General features: G+C 43.7%; 1 protein-coding gene across 4 annotated transcripts in view; it reads right to left on the bottom strand.

The window, feature by feature from the left end:
• The window catches only part of slc4a11 (solute carrier family 4 member 11), a 67,421-nt gene that overhangs the window by 10,608 nt on the left and 35,615 nt on the right, over nucleotides 1-21,198 (bottom strand). For all 4 annotated transcript variants that reach the window (XM_053433727.1, XM_053433730.1, XM_053433728.1 and 1 more), the window contains exons 5-13: nucleotides 19,395-19,623; nucleotides 11,753-11,834; nucleotides 10,880-11,003; nucleotides 8,104-8,313; nucleotides 5,241-5,325; nucleotides 4,436-4,561; nucleotides 3,981-4,094; nucleotides 2,187-2,319; nucleotides 1,722-1,795 (exon numbers count right to left, since the gene is read on the bottom strand). In XM_053433727.1, the coding sequence (XP_053289702.1) occupies nucleotides 1,722-1,795; nucleotides 2,187-2,319; nucleotides 3,981-4,094; nucleotides 4,436-4,561; nucleotides 5,241-5,325; nucleotides 8,104-8,313; nucleotides 10,880-11,003; nucleotides 11,753-11,834; nucleotides 19,395-19,623 (1,177 nt within the window). The remainder of the gene's footprint in view (nucleotides 1-1,721; nucleotides 1,796-2,186; nucleotides 2,320-3,980; nucleotides 4,095-4,435; nucleotides 4,562-5,240; nucleotides 5,326-8,103; nucleotides 8,314-10,879; nucleotides 11,004-11,752; nucleotides 11,835-19,394; nucleotides 19,624-21,198) is intronic.

The raw sequence follows: 21,198 nt of genomic DNA, 5'->3' as shown, positions 1-21,198 counted from the left end.
GGCTCTGAGCTTTGACTTGTATCTTGTACATCTTCAAAATTTGAATAAAAAATAATAATAACCAAAGACAGAAACTAAATATCTTCCCGATTAATTATTGTCTGAGATTCAATGTGGTTTTTTAAATGACGAATCCCTTTATCTTGTTCCATATTCCAGATGCACCGAGCCTCAGCATGCGTGTGTTGTGCTCAGTAGCAAATGCTAAACTAAAGACCGTGGATGTGGTAAACATTACACGAGCCAGACGTGCTTTTAACTTAAAGCACCGCTGCGCCTAAGTACAGCCTCACGGAGCCACTAATGTGGCAGCAGACTCTCAGTCAGAGAGAAGCCGGAATTAAACAACTGAGTAAATACAGAGGATGACGCACTGAACGATGGGTTCCACGACCATTATGGCCTTGTTGCCTGGTAAGCCCCAGAAATCCTGCAAGAAATCTTCACCGTAGAGCAAAAAGCAATCAGCCTCAAAGAGTTTGTGTTGTTTATGCTGCATTCGAAACAGAAAAACAGGAAAAATACTAGATTTACGTGAAAAGTCTTCACTTCATAAAAATCTGATGAACCTGCAGAGCTGCGGTTCTGCAAGAAAAAACCTGATCAACTCAAAAATAATCACTGCAGGCAAATCGCCTTGTTTTGCTTCATCTAGTGTTTCTAATTACAGTAATAAATATCGAACATGATTAAAAAGAATCCAGAAGAGAAGAGTCTGCAACAGGATCAGAGGTCAAACAGGGAGAATCATTAGACACTGGACTCTGAAACCAGTCCCGACACCCAGATCAGACCGGATCAGAAAGACCCACCCACCAATCATAATCAGTTTCTCCTCCTGGGACACGAGACTCTTTCCAGAACTACTCCAACTATTTTAAATAAGACGAAGGGCACAACCTTTCTCCTATGAGGGTCCAACACGAGTAGATCATCACTTCTATCATCACTTTCAATACCGAGTGTGACACGTCTCGGATGCAGCTCTCACTGCCGGCTTTTTAAAAATGGATCAAACCAGGCGAACGTTGTAGAGCAGTGAAATTCATAAAAAGAGACTGAACACAAAATGTTTTCATTCCTGTTGCCAGAAAATATTTTGGAGCCAAAGTGTCGACAAAATGTCACAGGCTAATGTTATGGTAATGGCATATGAGCTCGGAGCATATTTTACAAATAGTTCCTGGAAAATTGAACTACTGCACCGGCAATCTCCAGAGCAGGTGCATTCAAAACAAATTACATCCTGCTATCGTCATCTCATTTTGTGGAAATTAAATTGTGTAAAATATTTATGATGTACTAAGATGAGGTGCGGTGAGTGCAGGGCCCGGTGTAATGTGGCTGCAGGCTGGGGTTCAGAATCTGGATTGATTAACTCAGGCTCTGCTGACACGACAGAGTGACAGAGGAAGTGATGCATGTTTGCTGTCGTTCCACCGACCAAACGGCGAGAGGAGGATGGAGAGTTTCATTAGACTGTTCAACTATTCAAGACTCACGTGTCAGCAAAAGACGGAGTAATTACTGAGATGTGCAAGGAAATTATAATCTCAAAAGCCAACGATAGTTAGGGATGTTTTTTGGGATAGTTTGGACTTTCGGACCGATCACAGGAAGTTGAGACAACATACACTCACATGACCCAGTGACAACAGGGACGTAAACAAGCTGTAGGAACAGAGAAGAACGAAAGATGAAGAGGAACATCAGGAACTTACTCTTCACGGTGCCTTTCACTGCATCCACCACAAACGCAATGGAAATGAACAGAGCGATGACTTCCTCCGTCGACCTGGAGAACAACAGAAGCCACAGTTAGGTTAATTAGTTATAGTCAATTACTCAGTCAGTCAGTAAGGAATAATAAACTAAAAGATTCAAATCGTGCTAATTTAACGTTCTGCTAGCTAAGCCGTGTAGATTGGTAGAATATCTCTGTGTCTGTGGTTGTCACAGGAAACAGACGTCTTTCTTTAAAAGTGGTTTCTTACACAAAACAGATTTTCCTGCTGAGTGCCGGTGATTTTGCAGCAGACGCTGTCGTGACCGCCCAATTTAAAACATTTTTCTGTTTGACAGAGGAAGAGGCACGCCGACAGATGAAAGAAAGTGTACGAATTGATTGGATAAATTGGACGGCACTGAAATGAAAACAATTAAAGTGAGTCCAACGTGAGAGACACCTTTTGAAGAGCTTCATGAGCAGGCTGACGTTAAATATTCCTCCCAGGATGAGGAAGAGGCAATTCCACAGACCGATGCAGGCGTAGAACGCCGGGAAGTCCAGGTTGTAGTCGTCACAGATTCCTCGGATCACTGTGAGGCATGAGAACACAAACACACACATACGGGGAGACAAAAAATACAAACACAAAATCATGAAACGTCTAATCATGACCAACGTTTTCCCACATCCTCAGGACTTTGTGCAACTGTTGCTGATTGACAGATTCTTTAGCTCCTCTTGCTAACGAGGCAGCAGTAAACAAGTCGTCGCCTCATGTTGTGGCTGCTGTTGAAGTCGAAAAAATACAGAAACTATGTGATGATGAGCTCCTTCTCTCAAAATGAAAAGAAATATTAATGACAAACAAAGAGAAGAAGACAAACTGATGTTGAAATGATCAATTAAAGAAACTAGGTTAACAAGGAACAGCATTAATCACCTGTTTGTACTAAGTATTGCCTTGAAAATAATAAAATGAGCAAATTATGTATTCTAATTCATTGAATTAATTTCCAGCCCTGCAGTTGTTTGCCTCTAATAACCAGAATAGGTTCATTCTTCATACATTTGCTCGATGTGACCTTGATCTTAAAACTTGAAGAAAACATGTTTTTTAAGGTCACAGAGGTAATTTCACCTTCATCCTTGAGTTCAGGCAACTGTTTCTGTCAGATTGAATCAAATTATCTGTGCTTGCGCCAGATATTTATTTTACTTTGACCCCCAAAATTATATTAGTTAATCTTTGAGTCCAACTAGACTTATGTGCAAAATTAAAAGAAATTCCGTGAAGGTGTTCCTGAGGTAATTAAATCATGGTGAAGAAACTGTGGTCTGCAAGACATTGACCTTTGACCTTCAACCACCAGCGTAGCCAGTTCATAATTTAGTCAATGTGAGTGTGTTGCCTCAAGGCGTTGAGAAACCAGGTTCACAGAAATGAGACAGAAAGACGCAGAGGCATAACGATTTCAGCTAAACACACACACACACACACATACATACACACACACACACACACACACACACACACATACACACACGGGAAAACCAAATTTCATTCAAACGTAACAGACAAAAGGATTTCTATGTATTTATTAAGTTATAAACATTTAGTTGTAACCTTGAGCATGTTTGTGCAAAATATAAATTACATCTTCACAAACCAGTCATTGTTCTGCTCAGACCGGCTCCTGGAAATCGACTCTAATCATCCCCATGAGGATGAACTTTACACACTTCTAACCCAATTACTTCAAACTTCCTCACATCACAAAACCCAACCAACTAACTTCGGTATAAAAAGTACATCTTGGCAGCAGAGTCGCTGCTTTTCCTCTTCACTGCCCGATTCAGCAGCTTCCAGCTTTCAACATCGTTCAGATTCCAACAAACAAAATTACGCTATTGGGAGAAAACCATGTACTAGTTAATGTGCAGCTGAATATTAGGTTTGCATGTTCTTGCATCCAACGAGCGAGTTTCCTGATGTGAACACCCCCGAAACCAAACATTACATAATCCCACTCAATTTGATTACTATAGCACCGAATCGAAATATACATTTTCTCAAGGCACTTTACTCTAAAAGAAATAATGTCAGTGACAGGGAGAGTTGTTTCCTTATTCCTTAAAAGGTTCAGAGACTCATGCTTTTTACTTAACTGCAGCAGGGACACTTTAGGAACTCAGCCCTACTCTTTAAAACCAAACTTTATTTTGGCGGAGCTGAATGACAGGGGAAGCCTACCGCTGATGAAGATGGCGAGGGGAGCCGTGGTCAGAGGGATGACGAGGGGAGAGCCGGCGAACAGCGAGTAGATGACCCCCCCGATGCTCTGGCCGATGATGGTCTTCCGAACATCTGTGCAGAGACGAGACACACAGAGAGAACACAGGAGGATTAATGTGCATCAGTACCTGCACATTATTATAATATCATATCATATCTAATGCTCTGAGGTCAAGGTCAAAGTTAAAGTCAAAAACTAAAGGAACTTGTGCTTATTGCTGTTAATTAAATAATTCACTTTGGGACGTCATCAAATCCATTGACCAAAAAACATTAAACATCTTTGAAAAGCATCTGAACACTGGTGCTTTTGCTTCAATATTCATTTTCTGTTTTAAAACAATGGACCAAACTGTGAAACAGGAAGTGTAGAGTCTCCTCTCATGCGTCCACATGTGAGGACGCGCTCTCACCGATCTCGCCACGTGTGCTCTCGTCGTTCAGCGAGCCGAACGCGATGGCGGGCAGGAGGATGGCGATGTAGAGGAAGATGGCCGTGGTCATGTACTTCAGCAGGGTTTTGTTACTGCCAAGTATACCTGAGGGGAGACAAACACAAACACATGAGTCATATCCATCTCATCACGGAGCAGGAGGGGGGGGGGGCTCAACACTCTAATTTCAAATCTGACAGAAACATTAGCGCACTTCATCATTCAGTGCCGGTCAACATCCAGTCAGTTACTGTAAAACTATTTAACAAAAGGCTTTCACTGCCCGTCGGCCCTTTAAAAAAAAAAAAAAAAAAGGAATAATAAGAGTAATTTGTTTCGGTTTTGTGCCATCCATCATTTTGTAAGAGCAGTAATCGTCCATCCAAATGATGGATAACTCCTTTTTGAAATAAAACACTTTAATTGGGCTCTAATGCGATCACAGGGATTCTGGTCCTGTGACCTTCATCAGATGATCATTATCCGATGACACTCACAAGACAGAAATATCTTGATTTTGTTACAGCCCAATGAATGTGTTTGGATTTCATGAAATGAGAGCAGGGCTGAGGAGGAGAATCCAGAGAGAAAACCCCTTCATCTCCTTCTTCTTACTCTTGGACACGTGAACATATGGCAGCAGCCAAACATCTGAGACGGTTGTTTTTAGCAGGGGGAAGATCCTGGACGTGACACAGATATATAGAGGAGCTTCCAGCGGCGCCCTGTTGTGGCATAATAAGGAAGATGATTCACTTTCACTACAAGTCCAGGTCCAACCTACCATCTGTGAAGTCAGAGGGGTAGAAAGGAAGTCTGCGGCACAGGTCCTCGTAAATCCCCCGGCCGGGTTTGAAGAAGTCCTGACACTGCGGACAGAAGGAAGACGGTCAGAGTTTCAACAAGGACACAGAGTTTCTTCTTGATGCCAGGTGACTGAAAACAGGATCAGTCAAACATCCGTCACCTAGAGGCGAGAGAAGGGACGAGGGGGGACATGCCAGTGAGCGCCATCTACAGGTAAAGGAAGAAACAGCCACATGTGCCACCTGCAGCCAGAAGTGGCACGACTGCAGTGTTTTCTTCTGCTGTAGTTGCAGAAAAAGGAGTTTGATCCTGATTAAATTTGATCTTGTCCACTGAGAAAGAGCGTTTTTCAATATTTTCATTGATTTCTCAGACAGTGATTCATGGATCTGTGTGCAGTTGATGCAGATCCACAATAAAACCCCTGGATTGACTGAATATAAATGTGGTTTGGTAAGAGGAATGCTGGGCCTCGGCGGACGTAGGCGATATTCTAGTTTACATAACATTTTGCAATATTTTGCTTTTAGCCATCTTGCTAATTTAGCTATAGTGAGCTCCACAAAACAGCATTTATATCAAGAGGCTCAACCGACCAAGTGTTCATTTCTTCTGCACTCTGCATCGTGGACAATGACACATTTAGATTACAAAATTGCCCCTTAGATGATTGCGCTAAGACACTGGTGATGCCACAGGGTGCTCTCTGTCCCAAAGATGACTTGGACAATCAAATCCAAGGAAATCTGTAATTGCATAATACGCAAAAAACAAAGTAAGCAGAGCAGCGCGGCCGGATTTAAAAGTGCATTTATTAAACATCCCTGACGAACGATTTGGAGTCATTTTTAGAGAAGTCTGGAGGAGGACGAGTGGGAAAGGGCCACGTGACTCAAGAGGGGACATGAAGGGCTTCTTAAAAAGATGAGCTTTCAGGTTACAGAAGATTGGGAACAAATGTGCAGCCCTGACTGAGCTTATTAAGTAAATTATCCACTTACCCATGTCTTGTTGAACACAGCATTATACAATTAAGTGGATCGGGCGACGACGAGGGGAATTTGAGTACGTATAGCTCTCGGGGAAAAATATTTTCTGCCTCGTTTGTCATCGTAAAAAGTTCTGGCAGCTTTTGGCAGAACAAAGTAATTCATCTCAACACAAACGACATAAAAACAAACAACAGCCTGAGCAGCCTGGCTAGTTTCACTTAGCTACACATGCATGTTCAACAAGGACTGTTCATCCATTAAATCCCTTTACATCACGGCATAACGCATTATTACAACAGAGTGTGTGTGTGTGTGTGTGTGTGTGTGTGTCTGTGTGTGTTCTCTGTGTGTGCGTGCAGCCTGATCACCAGCTTTTGGCTCAGGATCGATAAACAAAAGTCTCGAGAGGAATTACTCTCCACCTGTTTGCCGGGTTTTCGTTCTGCAGGAATCGACGGACGCAGAAAAAAACATAAAAAAACATAAAAACGCAATAATTTGGCCTCGTTGCTGTAAGTACAGTAAAGTGGTGCACTGCCGCGGCTGGTCTCATGTCAATTTCGGATGTGGAAGGAGGCGGCGAAAAGTGGGTGGTTTCTCCTTTTCTGCCTCTCTCCCCTCATTTTTATCATTTTTCTGTTTCCTCCTGATTTCACCTGCTCTCTCTCCACTCCTCTTCCCCCCTCCCCTCTCCCCCCATCTGTCTTTTTCTATATATCCCTCTTTCACTGAGTGGCACTGAGCCTTTCAAGCCGTGGGATAAACACCTAACAAGAAATAATAATAAAAAACACACACAACTGGAAATGTCTGGGAGCCCCGGTCTGTCAGCAGCAACATTAGGAGGAGATGTGGGTCCGCGGCATCGAGCAGAGCCCCTCTGGAGGTGTGTGTGTGTTAACTTGTGTGTGTGTGTGTGTGTGTGTGTGTGTGTGTGTGTGTGTGTGTGTGTGTGTGTGTGTGTGTACATGCATGTGTAGCAAGAGCTGGCGAGTTCTGACAGGGCTGTGAGAGATGTAAGGTCATTTACCCACTGAGGAGGCCTGGCAGGAGTTGATGCTGATTGATTAAGGGGAGAGAAAAGATGGACGAGTCAAGCCAGTCGAGCGAGGAAGAGGAGGAGGAGGAGAGGGAGGAGGAGGAAGAGGAGGGTGGTTAAGAGCGGAGAACGAGATGGAGGAGAATAAAAAATGTAAAAGTATGTGCATAGTCTCATTTCTCTACAGAGTCCTGAAAAGACGAGATCACGCTGAGGGAAATTGGGGCGATGTCTTTGCCCGTGGTCGTTCAGGTGTCGGACTGTGAGGAAGGTCAAACATTCAGGAGGACAACCTCATCATGTGACTGCTGCTACGTCAACTAAACAACCAGTAGCAAGGAAGCTGAGGCTGATTTCAAAATCTCCAAAGAAACCCTGAGACACATCGTTTAAGCGTCACCTTCTCCTGAAGTGTTTTTTACTAAAATCATTTAATTTAGTCTCATTTATTCCACATAGTTTCTGTTATTGTTTTATCAGAAATGTTTTAACTGCTTTTAAATTTAATTATATGCAGTAATTGTGATGTATAAATAAAAGTTTATCATTATTATTATTGCAAAATTGTAATATAGCTGAAATCTACGTGTGTAAATGCATTTAATAGATGAGATGATTCAAAGAGAGTGAAAGGTGAGGGAGGAACATGAGGATGAGACGCATTTGAAAGTAAAAATTTGAAGATCTAGAGGAAAACTGGTGAGGGCCGAGATCTCCGGCCGCTGGGGATGACTCACGAAGCTGTCATATGAATACATGGTTTGGAAATGGGCCTAATCGCCCGACAGTGAAAGGTCGTGCAGCTCCACCTTGAGGGGTTTGTGACTGTGGGGGTCAGTCTCCTCCTTCCCCAGAGCGGTGGGCGGCTGGTTGACCGCCGTCAGCTGGTGCCTCTGGAACACCAGCGCCTCCTTGAACTCCTCCTGCGTCTTGGTCTCGAGCAGCTTCTGCCTGAAGGAGATGTCGGAGAAGAGGGTGGCAAACGTCCGGCCCAGCTCCATCGCCGTCTTGGTGCTTTTCTGGAAAAAAGAGCAAACAGGAGTAAATGAAGTTTCCACCGCGATAGCAAACAGTTACACATTCATGAATATCGTCCTCAAACCTTGTGCAGCTGCAGAAGATGCAACTAGAGAGAATCCAAACAGTTTATTGTGAAACCAAAACAAGGTTCTGAAGGACACGGAAAACGTCAGAGCAGATTCAGAGAATAATTCTCTGCTTATTATAAAACAAACTGTGTCTTTATAAATTGAAATGTATCCATGGCAGAAAAGGCCCTCACCGTTACTTAGAGACATCAATCCGGTTTTCATTTAATTACCGCTACCTTCGATGGAAAGTGTGACAGGTTATGTCGGCAGTTTTGGAGCTGGCTTCCTGTCAATAATCCCACATCTGTTAGAAATGATGGCGCCCCGAGTCACAAAGTGCAACAGAGTGACGGTAATACGGTGCTGGCAGCCTGCGAGTGCCTGTGGTGCCAGGGAAGCCTTGTTAGCCAGGTGGTGTTGATACCAACGTAGCCGGCTCAGCGCGCACACAGAAGCAGCTGCGGCAAACAGAGGAACTAAAGCCTTTAAGCTCGTTCAAAGTGGTAACTGAATTTTTAACCGGAGCTGGAAGAGCTGGGAGATTTCATCTTGATTAATCTGGAGGATTTAACTCCGTGTGAAGGCACGGGATACCCCACCTTCAGTCAGATACGATTTCAGAGGCAGAGGAGACGTGTTATTCTCATACACAGGTTCACATCACTTTCCTCACACCAGGGGCGCTGCAACATCGAGGCAAAGCAGGCAATTCCCTGGGGGCCTTAAGATAAGAAGGGGCCCCTGAGAGTAGCTGATCCAGAGCAAAGAATAACCCTCTTAAATACATGATCATCTCTGTAAGGAAGACGCCCCCATGATTTCTGTCAGTTTTGGTTGAAGACAAGAATGTTTATCATGTACCATGTGTTTTTTGGAGGGCTAACCCTAACCCTAATCCAACCAGATAAGTAAGACAATAATAACACCGAGGGCAGCTTCTCAAACTACCAAACGAGTTTCTTTGAGGACGGATGTGTTGATGTGAACTTTCAGGTGAGTGTTTGTTTGACGGACTGAACTTGAAACCGAGGTTTTCCGTCCGAGTCACGTCTTTGCAGCACATTCACTGTGAGCGAAGAAAGAGCAACAAAAACAACAATAAATGCTTTGAAGCTCTGTAAATGGTGGGCGATGGAACCGCTCCCCCCACACTTATGCTCGATAACATACATTTACCAACCCAGAGGAATTCCTATCATCATCACCATCATCATCATCATCATGCCCCTTCAAGGAATTTCCTTTTCCTCTCGCAGAACGCAGTCACATCGAGAACAATTGAGCGACGATAGTGTTTTATGTTTATTTGGGACGAGAGTAATGTCTGAGAATGTCATTAGTGGTGGTGATTGCTGCCTGTGAGACTGGCAGAGGGGGGAGGGGACGATTACCGCGTGAGAACCAATCAGGAGGCAGTGGCGGTCGTCTGGTCATCATTTCCAAACGTGAACATCTTTGCTCGTCCAGACAAAAAAACGAAGCCTCAGAGTTTTTTAAAAATAAATTAAACAAGGCCAGTGGCGTTTTCTAACTTCTCAGATTCAGGGATTCGTAAAACTCTCGTGTGGTTTGGACGGCAGGCGCAACTTAGGCAGCAGGGATTGGACTTGTGTTGTTTTGTGTGTGTGTGTGTGTGTGTACAGGTGAGTGTGTGCTGATGAGGCAGCGGAGATGGACAGGAGGGTTGAGTGCTTCGATGGGAAGTGGTCAGAGTTGGTGTTATGATGGGATGGAAGGGTATTACAGGATCTGTGTCACTTTCCATCGGCAGCAGCGAAGCTCTTCAGAAAACGGAGAAAACAGCAAAGAGCTGCTCATGACAGTGACCCGACAGGTTCAGCTGGCAGAGCACTCGCTCCCACGCGAGACACGGAGAGGCTCTCGGATTGAAATGTGTTCAGCAGCCATTTGGCCGCTTGGACGCTTCGTCAGACGTAATTAGAGTTAAATGACTTAAATTAAATAATTGTAGATCAGATTTTTTTATGTTTTTATTACTATAATTACCGTGGCACATAATCAGTGGCTTTTAAATGTCTTTGTCGCAATGGGATCAGTTTTTTATTTTATTTTGTAACGTGGCGATCTGAGTGGGTTGATTAAAAACATCACATTTAGTCACTTGGCTCAGTTTGCTTTTAAGACTCCCTAACTGCAGACGCAGGTTTTAACTACATTTGGTTTGAAATAGAGTCGCTGAAAGCAGAAGAGGAGGAAATGCAAATGGTCAATTACTCATGCTGTAGCAGCGGGATGCTTCCATCGATCCATCCTTGCACCTGCAGCTAAAGCACCGTACATGACGTCTGGAAAAAATATACTAAGGAACTAATTAATAAAAGAATAAAGAGGAATATAGTGGGAACTTAACTTTTAGATAGAAGCCAGAGTATATACAACAAATGATCTAGAATATAATGAATTAATTGAACTAGCTGATATACAAAAAAAACACCAAAGACAGATAAATCCCAGTGGGGGGGGCGGCAGTTACCATTTTGTTTGGGGACAGTATCAAGATGACATAGCGGACCTCGCAGCAGTTCTCTCCCCAGTTCTGAGGCCTCTCCAGGCGGGAGATGCACACATGACGCCTCTGGAGATGCTTCACGTTGCATCTGGAGCAGAGAGAGAGAGGAGGAGGAGGAAGAGGAGGAGGAGGAGGAGGAGGAGGAGGAGGAGGAGGAGGAGGAGGAGGAGGAGGAGGAGGTTTTATAAATGTCAACACCTCACCTTGCCGGCATCGCCCTTCATTTCCATAGATTAACCGCTTTCTCTCCAGCAACAGTTAAACAGTATTCATGGGCAAGCCTGCAATTACTTGTACACATACACACACAGACACACACACACACACACACACACAGACAGACGGACATACATCTCTGAATATGTTAATACATGCACATACTTAGTTGTACAGCGAAGGAAAACAAAAAGCAAAATATACTTCACACAGGCGTTAAATATTAAATTAATAAAAACGTAAAGTAACACATTCACACATTCTACATGGATGATTTTACATTCTGTATTTTTTAGTTAAATGTTTCCAAAAAGCACCGCCTACTAGCTGCTGCCTGTACTTGAAGTCATAAACCCTGCCTACTCCATGTTAGTGAAAGGGACACTGACTAAGCTAAAGATCTAAATAATCATTAAATACATTTTCCTTAGATATAGTTTTTTACTTTATCTAATAATATACTTCATTACTCATTTGGGTGAGTGCAGTTATGTATTAGTAGGTATTTCTTGCAATACATATTTAATTCCATAAATCTCCTCTCGACTGGCTGATCTGTTATTGACTAAATCCGCTCATCTTCAGATCCAACATGCAACATGCGCATACACCTCAGCTTACAGGATGCAGAGCCAGGACTGCTGGTACTGGATCCCGGTGGCCGTGGCCGTCACCCCCTGGATCGTCTCGGACAGCAGGTGAACTGTGGAGCAAAGGACAGAGATCAAACACATGTTGGATCGACCTCACGTCCAGTTTGATCTTCACACACACACACACACACACACACCATGATGAACGCCTTCTTGTCTGTGCAGGCCTTGATAGCACCAGCAGTGCATGTCATCCCACGTCTGTAGTGTTAAAAAAGCTATAATGTGCTTTATAATCAGAGGAGAAAGACTTAATGATCCCAGCAATGTAGGTTTGACAGCCTCTATTGTTTAAATCTGGAGTATTCATGCATTTGAAAATAATATCTGACTCTGATTTCTTTATTTTAGTTTAATGGTGTCAGCCAAATTTAGGGCTTGGTCTGCTGTGCCAAGCGACTCAATGTGACGTCTACATCACAAGTGTCTAACGAGCTCGCCTTCTGCTTCAGACGGTGTGGTGGTGCAAACACCGCTCCACCACACGCTAATAACAAATGTCCATCCAACCCCGGAAAACGCCAACGCTCATGTTAGCGGAGTAAAAAAACACATTTCATTATGCTGCCATGTTTACGCAGCACAAATCATTAAACGTGGGAAACCAGCGGCACGGCTGAAGCCAGCTTGCTGCTTCCTAATAAGAGGAATTTCCCCTCAGACTTCTCACGTTGACAGAGACGAATAACAGTGGTATGGGGGGGGGGGATTCTTCAGCAGCGGTGACTGTCCCAAACCCCCAGAGAGGATTCAGCGTGCTTTGGCTTGTAATGTCCTCTTTGACTCATTAGTGCTCCACAAATTACAGAGTTGTATCTTAAGCAGCGGGGACGATCATTTCCGTATCATTCAGATTTTCCCTGCCGGTGGTCTCTCTCTCTCTCTCTCTCTCTCTCTCTCTCGCTCTCTCTAGCTCTATCACTCTCCCTTTCTCTCCCTCTGCCATCTCATCAATAAAGTATCCTCCATTCATGCCAGAAAATGATGGGCGTCACCATGACAACAGTATCACAGTGCTCAAGGAGTGAGAGAGCCCGGAACGGAGAATGAGCGAGAGGGGGGGGAGGGCAAACAAGAGAGACAGAGGAATAAGTGAGAGAGAGAGAGAGAGAGAGAGAGGGCATGAGGATAGAGAGAGGCGAAGAAAGGATGAAAAGAAGCCTATAGAGAGGGAGAATGAAAGGGGGTGGAAGACCGAGAGAGGCAGGAAGAAAAGGAGAGAATAGGGTGACAAGGAGAGAGACGAAGAAGGGGGAGAAATTCAGAGAGAGAGAGAGAGAGAGAGAGAGAGAGAGAGAAGAGAGAGAGAGAGAGAGAGAGAACCAAACAGAGAAAGGACAAATGTTCGAGAAAGACAGACAGGAGCTACGAAGGACAAGATAGAAAATGAGAGAGAGACAAGATGAAAAGGAGAGCGAGGGGGAGACAGAGAGGTGAAGGAGATGGACTGGGATTCAATTCAATTAATAGCAGTGAGCCTGACAGCCATGTAATAATCAAAAAACATCCAATTTCTCATTGATGTGGGGGGCAGAGAGACACAGAAAGAGTGAGAGATGCAAACAGACAAAAAGAAGATTAAAAGATAAAGAGGGGATGAAAAGGAGGGAGACAGGAGGTGACACGAGAGGAGAGGGAAGATCAGAAACATAGAAAGAGAGAAGGTGTGCGTGGGGAGGTCCACGTCCCACCAGGAGGAATCAACCTTCACAATAAAACAATGTTTCTAACCTGTGAGTCCTGTGTTTGTTGCATTGTTTACATCTGATCTGGTAACTCAGGAAGCACACTGAAGAATTCTGTTCTACACACATCCTGTGGTCATCAGCTACGTGGGCTGATTCTACCTGAACTTCACATTGATCTCACGAGAGGTCACTACCTGACCCTGTCCTACACCGATTTGATCTGAATCTGATTGATCACATATGAGATTTTACATCAAATCACCAGCTAAGGTGAATAAACCTGAAGTGAATGTGAGCGGACACAAGCTGCTGCTGAGAGGCCGCTGGTGTGATCAATGCAATTAAGTGGGAGACGGCTGGAAGACACACACACACACACACACACACACACACACACACACACACATGATACTTGTCAGTTATGTGAAGATTTCTGCAAAGTTTCGTCAGCTTTTTTATGCAAACACGGCTTTTTCCACAGACAAAAAACCCACAGACGCTCACACGTAGCATATCAAATGTGACAAACTTCAATGGAAACTGATGAGAAATGTGACGAGGGGCGAGACCGGCTGGCTGCATCGGCCCTTTGATCTTCGGGGATTGTTGGTGAATTTCTTTAACCGCATTATCCACGCGATTTGGTTTGTGGAGGGGAGACACAGATTGCAAATTTCTGTGAATCACATGAGGATAATGCAGTCTGTCCCCACCGAGAAGACACAAATCAATAAATATGCTTTAAGTAACGGGGATGTTAATATTGTATCTGGTTGATGTGGGAGTTTAAAGAGCGGCAGTAAAGCAGTGGAGGTGAAACCACAGGGATTCATGGTTTCTCTCCGTCTGTGTGTGAACGGGCAACGAGTCCCTTCAGCGACGAGAGACTCCTTATATTATGCTCAGAGGTGACCTCAATAAAAAACCTCCTGATCTCGTGCTGCCTACGAGATTAACTGAGCAACCGTTGCTTTACGTGCCAGCAACACACACACACACACACACACACACACAGACACACACAGGAAGTAAAATGAAGGGTTGCCTTCAAAGCACGAGCTGCGGAGGGAGCTTTGAAGGAGGTGATTAAAACCTCGGAGGGCTTCATACAGCACTGGCAGATGACACACTTACTGTATATGAGGTATCCATCATAGCCAATAACACACATGCGAGGTTGTCACATGATGATGAGGGGGGGCCACTAGGACTGGGTCAACGGTGAAAACCTTGTTATCGAGGGAGGTTGTCAATTCTAATCTCCCACTCGCCTGCATTAAAACAAATTACATCACAGCTAAATAAACCAGTGTCCTGCAGGCATTTAGTGCACCATCAAAGTAAAGTGCTTTCTATATGACGAGGTGTATTTCAAAAAACTAATTACCTGAGTGTAAGTTGTTTAAAACACAGGAGGATTGTTTTTTCCTTCCCGCCAAGGACATCGTTTTAAAGCCAAATCACTTTGTTAATTTGAATCTTATCACTTCAATCTTAATCAAATTGAAGAAGTAATTTAAGTCACTTCCAGCTCAAAGTATTCACACAATACCAGCAGTGTTTTTTTTTTGTCCGTGGGGCTTTTTGAGAGGGAACTGGACAATGGGTCCGCTGGAGGGGGAGGCGGTTGATTGGAGGGCCGGCTGAAGAGGCATTGATATCTGTGACCGGGGAGGGATTGCTGGCGTCTGTAATCATTTGATGACTCGATGCATCGACCCAGTCCCGAGTGTGGGGAGAGGAGCACAAACGGCATACTGATGGTGATTGGTACAGAAGCAAACCACTGATTGCAGCCTCACGGCGGCTGATGCTGACATTTTCATCCAATTAGCACAGCTTACCGTCATCAAAGAAAACGAAACTTTGAGACTTGTCTGCATGGGGAGAAGGGAGGAGAGAGAAGAACCAAGAGGAGAGACCAGAGAGTCAGTTCAGTCGCCTTCTGATCAACAGGGCGAGCACTTTCTCAAGACTTCACACAAACATACGCAGAGAAAAGGACACTCAGATACACACTATGCAACCCTCCCCCAACACACACACACAGAAAGACACACTCCCTGGTTGACAGGCACACACATAAATATCTCTGCTGAACAGAAGCTTCATTTCCTGCCTTCCTTTACCTCATGCATATTAAATATCATTTTCCAGAGAAAATCCCTCAATGTCTCGTCTTTGTCGGCCGCGGAGAGATCTTATCTTGATTACCGTCTACAGGCTATTACCAGAGATTGGATTTTATCACTGATAGCGGTTATGTGTTCAGCCGGTGCAGAGAAACCCAGCGATGTCAATGAAGACATCACGACGAGGGAAAGATGACACGTATGGCGTCTATTTTTCATCTGGTAAAGAGCTTGAATTAATGGCTTCCATTTAGTATTCTGATCATTCCCGCAGAATGTTACGGAGAGATTTCCACAGTGAGGAGTCGCGCCGCCGGCCTGGAGGAGATATATTATTATAATTGAGAGACAGAGTTGGCTGATTCAAAAAATACACAGCACCTTTTCCCGTTGAACGGAGCTTATGATTTCCCCGAATATTTACAGAACCCGGAAGGATGTGTTCTTAAGAAAAAGGAGAATGCACATTAGTAATAGTTACAGGTCCTTAAGCACTTTATCGGAGAACTCAAAGGGTATCAAAACTCAGACAGTAGAAATCTCTGTGTAGTTTTTTTTACCTCTGCCAAGAAGGTTCTTTTAGCAGGATTACCACTGAAATGATTTTATTTAAATTTGGTGGAAGGGTGGAGGATGGGACAAGGAAGGACACTTAAACTGTTGGAGCAGATTCGATTAAGAGGGTGGTTCCAGGGCTTATTATTCACTTTCTTCAATATTGTAAGATTTTGACATTTTTGTGAATTTCTCAAACAATTATGAATCGATCTAGATGAAGGAAATCAAGCATATTTAGAGGACTGAGCAATTTGGTGCAGCCTAATTGAATTTAAGGGGAATTACTGAGGCCTTACTGAGGTCTAATAAGACGTTTTGGCTACACACATACCTGGTTTCAGAACAAGTCTCACCTTTGCTCCATTAAAATTATACACATGTGACTGTTTTTTCAGTTTGATTTGAAAATAACAAAAAACAAGGGGAATTATGCAAATGCAGCAGAGTGAAGAGCCGTCGAGATCGATCAAAGGTGACAGCAATTTAGGGAGAGATTACAGTACAATCACAAACAGGGCACACAATCAGCAGCGTGCACGGCCCCCGAGCGCCGTGGCTGCAAACAGCATCGCAGAGGAAGAGAGGAAAATACAATTAAACAGAACATCATTACTCAAAACACTGACAGTGAGTCATTGGCGTGGCAGCTGCTCGTCACTGTGGAAGCAGCGTCGTCATCTCCAGCGTCCTGCAATCACTTATATGTTCAAATGAAGGATTAACGCAAAGCAATACTCATATTATAGTGAGTGGAGTAATATTATTATCAATGCATTGCATCATCAGCATAATGCAGTTCATTATTGCTCGGCACAGTGTGTGTGTGTATCGTGCTCCATCACAGAATCCCAAGACACTCAAAGACACGAGTGAGTAAAAAAAAAACACACACAGCATAAGTTGGCGCAAGACTAATTATCTCCGTGGGCTTTCATCTTTTTCATTTCTGTAATTCTCAGTTCTTTCCGTGCCCATTATAATCTGGCCCTGTTCTCTTTATCTTGCAGCTGTACAGTATTACACTCCAAATGAGCTGGTCCGCTTGCCAGGCGCGTCGCCCTGCTGCGGCAGAGCCAGCGCAGATACGGGAGAAATTAATACCTGAAGAGATATGTCCCGATGATAACATACTTACGTGCAAAATATGAATGTATTCCCCCAGGAAGAGCCTTTGTTCCTCCCCTAGAGACGTTCCCTCTCCCCTCGGAACTGACACGAGTGTGAATGTTTCAAGGTTTTTAATTCAGGGAACCTGTCGGAGGAAGAATCCCCTCGCTGCTGAGTTCACACCAAGACAACACATCGGAGGGATCCGCATTGTAACACCTGCATATCAGAAAGTCCTGATGCTAGTTCTAGATTGTCTGTGATGATTTGTGAACGTCTAAGATGATTTCTTTTTGTGCTCGATCTGTAAATATAATTGAGCAGCTACAGTAAAGTAGCGCCGCTCATTTGCATGTTTCAAACTGTAAATCTAACTGATAATAAGTTGCATAATTTTACCATCGTTACATCATTTATCCTCCGTACAATCAACCATCACCCAATTCTCATTTACCGTTATCCTGCTGCTTCTGCTGCAACTAATTAATTTCCCAAGAGTGATAACTCGACTTTCAGATGATTCAAAGCTCCTCTTGTTGTTGCACGATATATTTTTAATATTTAATATTTTTAAAAACAAGTTATGATCCCTTTTTAACTAGTTGGTCTAAAGACGCAGTAAATATTTGAAGACATTTCAGAAAGACTTCTACACAAACTGTGACTATCAATTCGTAGTTGTTTTCTTTTTAAAGCCATTGCTGATACAAAAATATGTTCATGCTTTGTGCGATTTCAAAATTCAGTGAAAGCCCTGAAAGCGCATTGATTTTAAAAACAGCCCAGAACTGCGCGGGAAGCCTTTTTGTTTAGACGGCGGCCACAAAGAGACGGAAAGAAAAAACTCTCTCTCCCTTTGCCTCTTCGTGGGAAGAGAAGCGGTCCAGGAGCTTTCGGCCGCCGCAGCTCGAGAGTCTTGGAGAGCCATTTGAAAAGCTAAGTGAGTGATCGATGACAGAAGTCAATTATCACCTCGCCGATCTGTCAGAGGCGGCTGTGCAGGGCGAGCTCGCACACCGCCCACCTCTGACTAACCATCAACAGCTCTGGACAGTGACAGGAAAACACTGCACACAGATGTACGAGACAGGCAGAGCTTACACTGCGTTACCTCACGTGGACTCACAGTGGAAAGAAAACCCCCTCTTACTTGTTTTTCTATCCCTGCATCTGCACGACGTCCTCCAACCAGCAGCCAGCGTTTCATATCCACAAAAATATAAAGATTAATGTATCGGAAAACAAAAATAATCTTTGTGACATCAACTGGAAGGAAAGCAAACAATTTGCCAAACGATTTCTTTTGTAAAAGCAGAGCGAGGCTTCAACAGTGGATCCACGCTGTTATGTAAGGAGACGGATTTCTCCTGTTCTAACGGGCCTGAGGAGATTCACATTAACCGAGAGGCTTTACTGCTCAGCCACAGCGATCTGAGCCCGAGACCTGAACCAATGTGACAGGGATCAGATCCACATAGAACGATTCCTGTGTACCAGCAAAATCACTTAAATCAAAATTAATACAATTGGCCATTTAAAGTCTGCAATCTGGAATAAAAAATAAAAAAATTCAATACACGTCTTGGAATGATTTTTACATTGTTTGTAAAAAACAGTCAAACGAGGTTTCAGCTGTGAAAATAACAAACCAAAACATCTCACAAACATTTTCTGTTTTCAGTAAAATATGAACAACAGCTCGGACTTGACTGGAAAACCAGGATTGTGTTAGTTTTGACCACCAGCTTGGTTGTTATTTACAGATCGTTGCATCAGAATGTTTGTGTTTGTGCCATATGTTTGTCGCCTGCACATGCAAATCACACATATCGAGCTCCATTATCGTCCACTTAAAAAATAGCACTTTTCCTTGAGTCTTAAAAGCTCCTTGAGTCTCACGTCTATCTGACGATTCATCTCCTGAGAAAGGCAGAGGCTCTTCTTCAGATCGGGGTTGACATGTGCAGACGTCAAATGTTTTATGGTGGGTGTCAGGTGTTAAGGGGTCTTGGTCTGATTGTGGACAGGCACAGATGCTACACATTCTGTGTTTGCTGTATTTTTCACACATTACTCTCATGCTGGTTGAAAAGAAAAAAAGCACATCGGCGGGTTGCTTGCTTACCGTTGACTTCCTGAGCGCCTGCATCGGTGAAAAGCAGGCTCATCACCTCCTCGAAGTTGCAACCGGGCTCGGACGTGTGGCTGTCCTGACCCACGTGGTGCAACATCCGCTTCAGAACGTCGTCCAGCGAGGCGGCCGTCTCGTCCAGCAGGATGCTGGCCCTCGCCAAGAAGCCATCCAGGTCCCGGTGCGCCCGAATCTCCTCCTCGAAGTTCATCAGCGTCACATACTGCGGAGGAGATTGAATCCCTTTAAAGGCTGAACTAGATTCACTTCACATGTCAGTGCTGAACAGGTTGATCAGAGAAACACATCATCAAAATCCATCCACCAGAGGTTCTGCAGATATGGATCCATGAATGGGTCGTTCATTGATCCAATCTAAGGTTTCGTAAGTGACACATTTGTATTTTCAATTATATCTTCATATTTATCAATTTCTTTCAAGTCTAAAGACTCTTTTTTGCTGTTGAGTGAAGGCTGTGGTTTTACTGTAACTGGGCTGTATTTATCTTGTGTGTTTCCAGTCTTCTCAACCACCAGGTTCACAGTACAAGTTGCACTCAATCCTTCCCACGGTGCTTTTCTACCTTCTCTCTACCTCCTGAGCTCCAGCCGGTGGAAACAGATGTTATAATATGAGTTGTTGAACAAATTACGAGAACAGATCAACGCAGGCAAAACATTTTGGGCTGAGTGCAACTTAATCTTACAGAGAGGAAACAAACGTGTATGTCAACCACTCAGAGTTTGTGTTTACACCACGTAAACTGATTAATGCTTTAACCTTTATCTTGCTCCCCTCCACTAAATCAACTAATGTGGTTTTTAAAGATGAATGAACATGGAAAACACGCTTTATCCCTTCAGAGTTAATCCAATTCGGACCAGTGGTGTCTAACAATCACCAGAAACCCAGACTGAAAGAATGGACAGAGACATGAACTCGATCAGGAGTAGCGGACTCCCACCAGCCCTTGATTTAATTGATTGTGTGACTGACAGAAATTCTAAAGACAAGTGGATTCCCTGCTGTTCTTTTCAAAATAAAACACCAGGGAGAGGGTCTGGAGTCTTTGGAGCTATTTGTGTATAGAGGGTGTATAAATAAATTTGATTTAGTTTTGTTTGAATGAAGCTGTCAATCCTCCGGTCTGGGAGTTTTTGAGGGATTAAAAGGTTTAATATTAAACTGAGCTCATTTCGCTTTGTTTTAGAATTTCCAAGTGTGGTCTCTTGAAGGCCGCAGCACTGGGACGACTTTCAGTTCGAAGAAGATTTTCTTTTGGTTCTAAATAAGGAAACATGCAAAGAACGCAGCTGTTGCAGCAGAAACATACTCATTTCCAAATTAAATCTAAATATAGGGCACTGCAAAGAAAAACAGATCCACAACAAAACTCTTGGCGGAGAAGCATGTGAAATTGATAAAAAGTAAAAGAGAACTGAGATACAGAACAGGGAGATTTAGCGAGAGGAACCAGGGCAAGCTGTTGACAAACTGAAATCTCTGACAGGCATCGTACAGAGGAAGTCAAACCTTCTCGACAGCCTCGGCCACCAGTTTTAAACCATTGGCCTCTGGGTGCTGCTGCGAAATCCATTTGTCCTGACGAGCAAGAAGCGGCTTGTTTGTGCAGGATATCAGGAGTTTATAAGGAGTAGCCCTGCAAAAGGTTTGATGATGGTAATATTACTTCCTCTGTCAAAGAGATTATGGTTTCATCAAATTCCTCTTCAGTGTTTGATAGAACAGAATACTCCTCCATTCTTCTGACGGCATTCTGGTCTCCACTTCAGTTCT

The sequence above is a fragment of the Pleuronectes platessa genome, chromosome 11 (assembly GCF_947347685.1).
Source record: "Pleuronectes platessa chromosome 11, fPlePla1.1, whole genome shotgun sequence".
Classification (NCBI taxonomy): domain Eukaryota; kingdom Metazoa; phylum Chordata; class Actinopteri; order Pleuronectiformes; family Pleuronectidae; genus Pleuronectes; species Pleuronectes platessa.
Note: the sequence above shows the minus strand (reverse complement) of the source record. Positions and strands in the feature narration are given on the sequence as shown.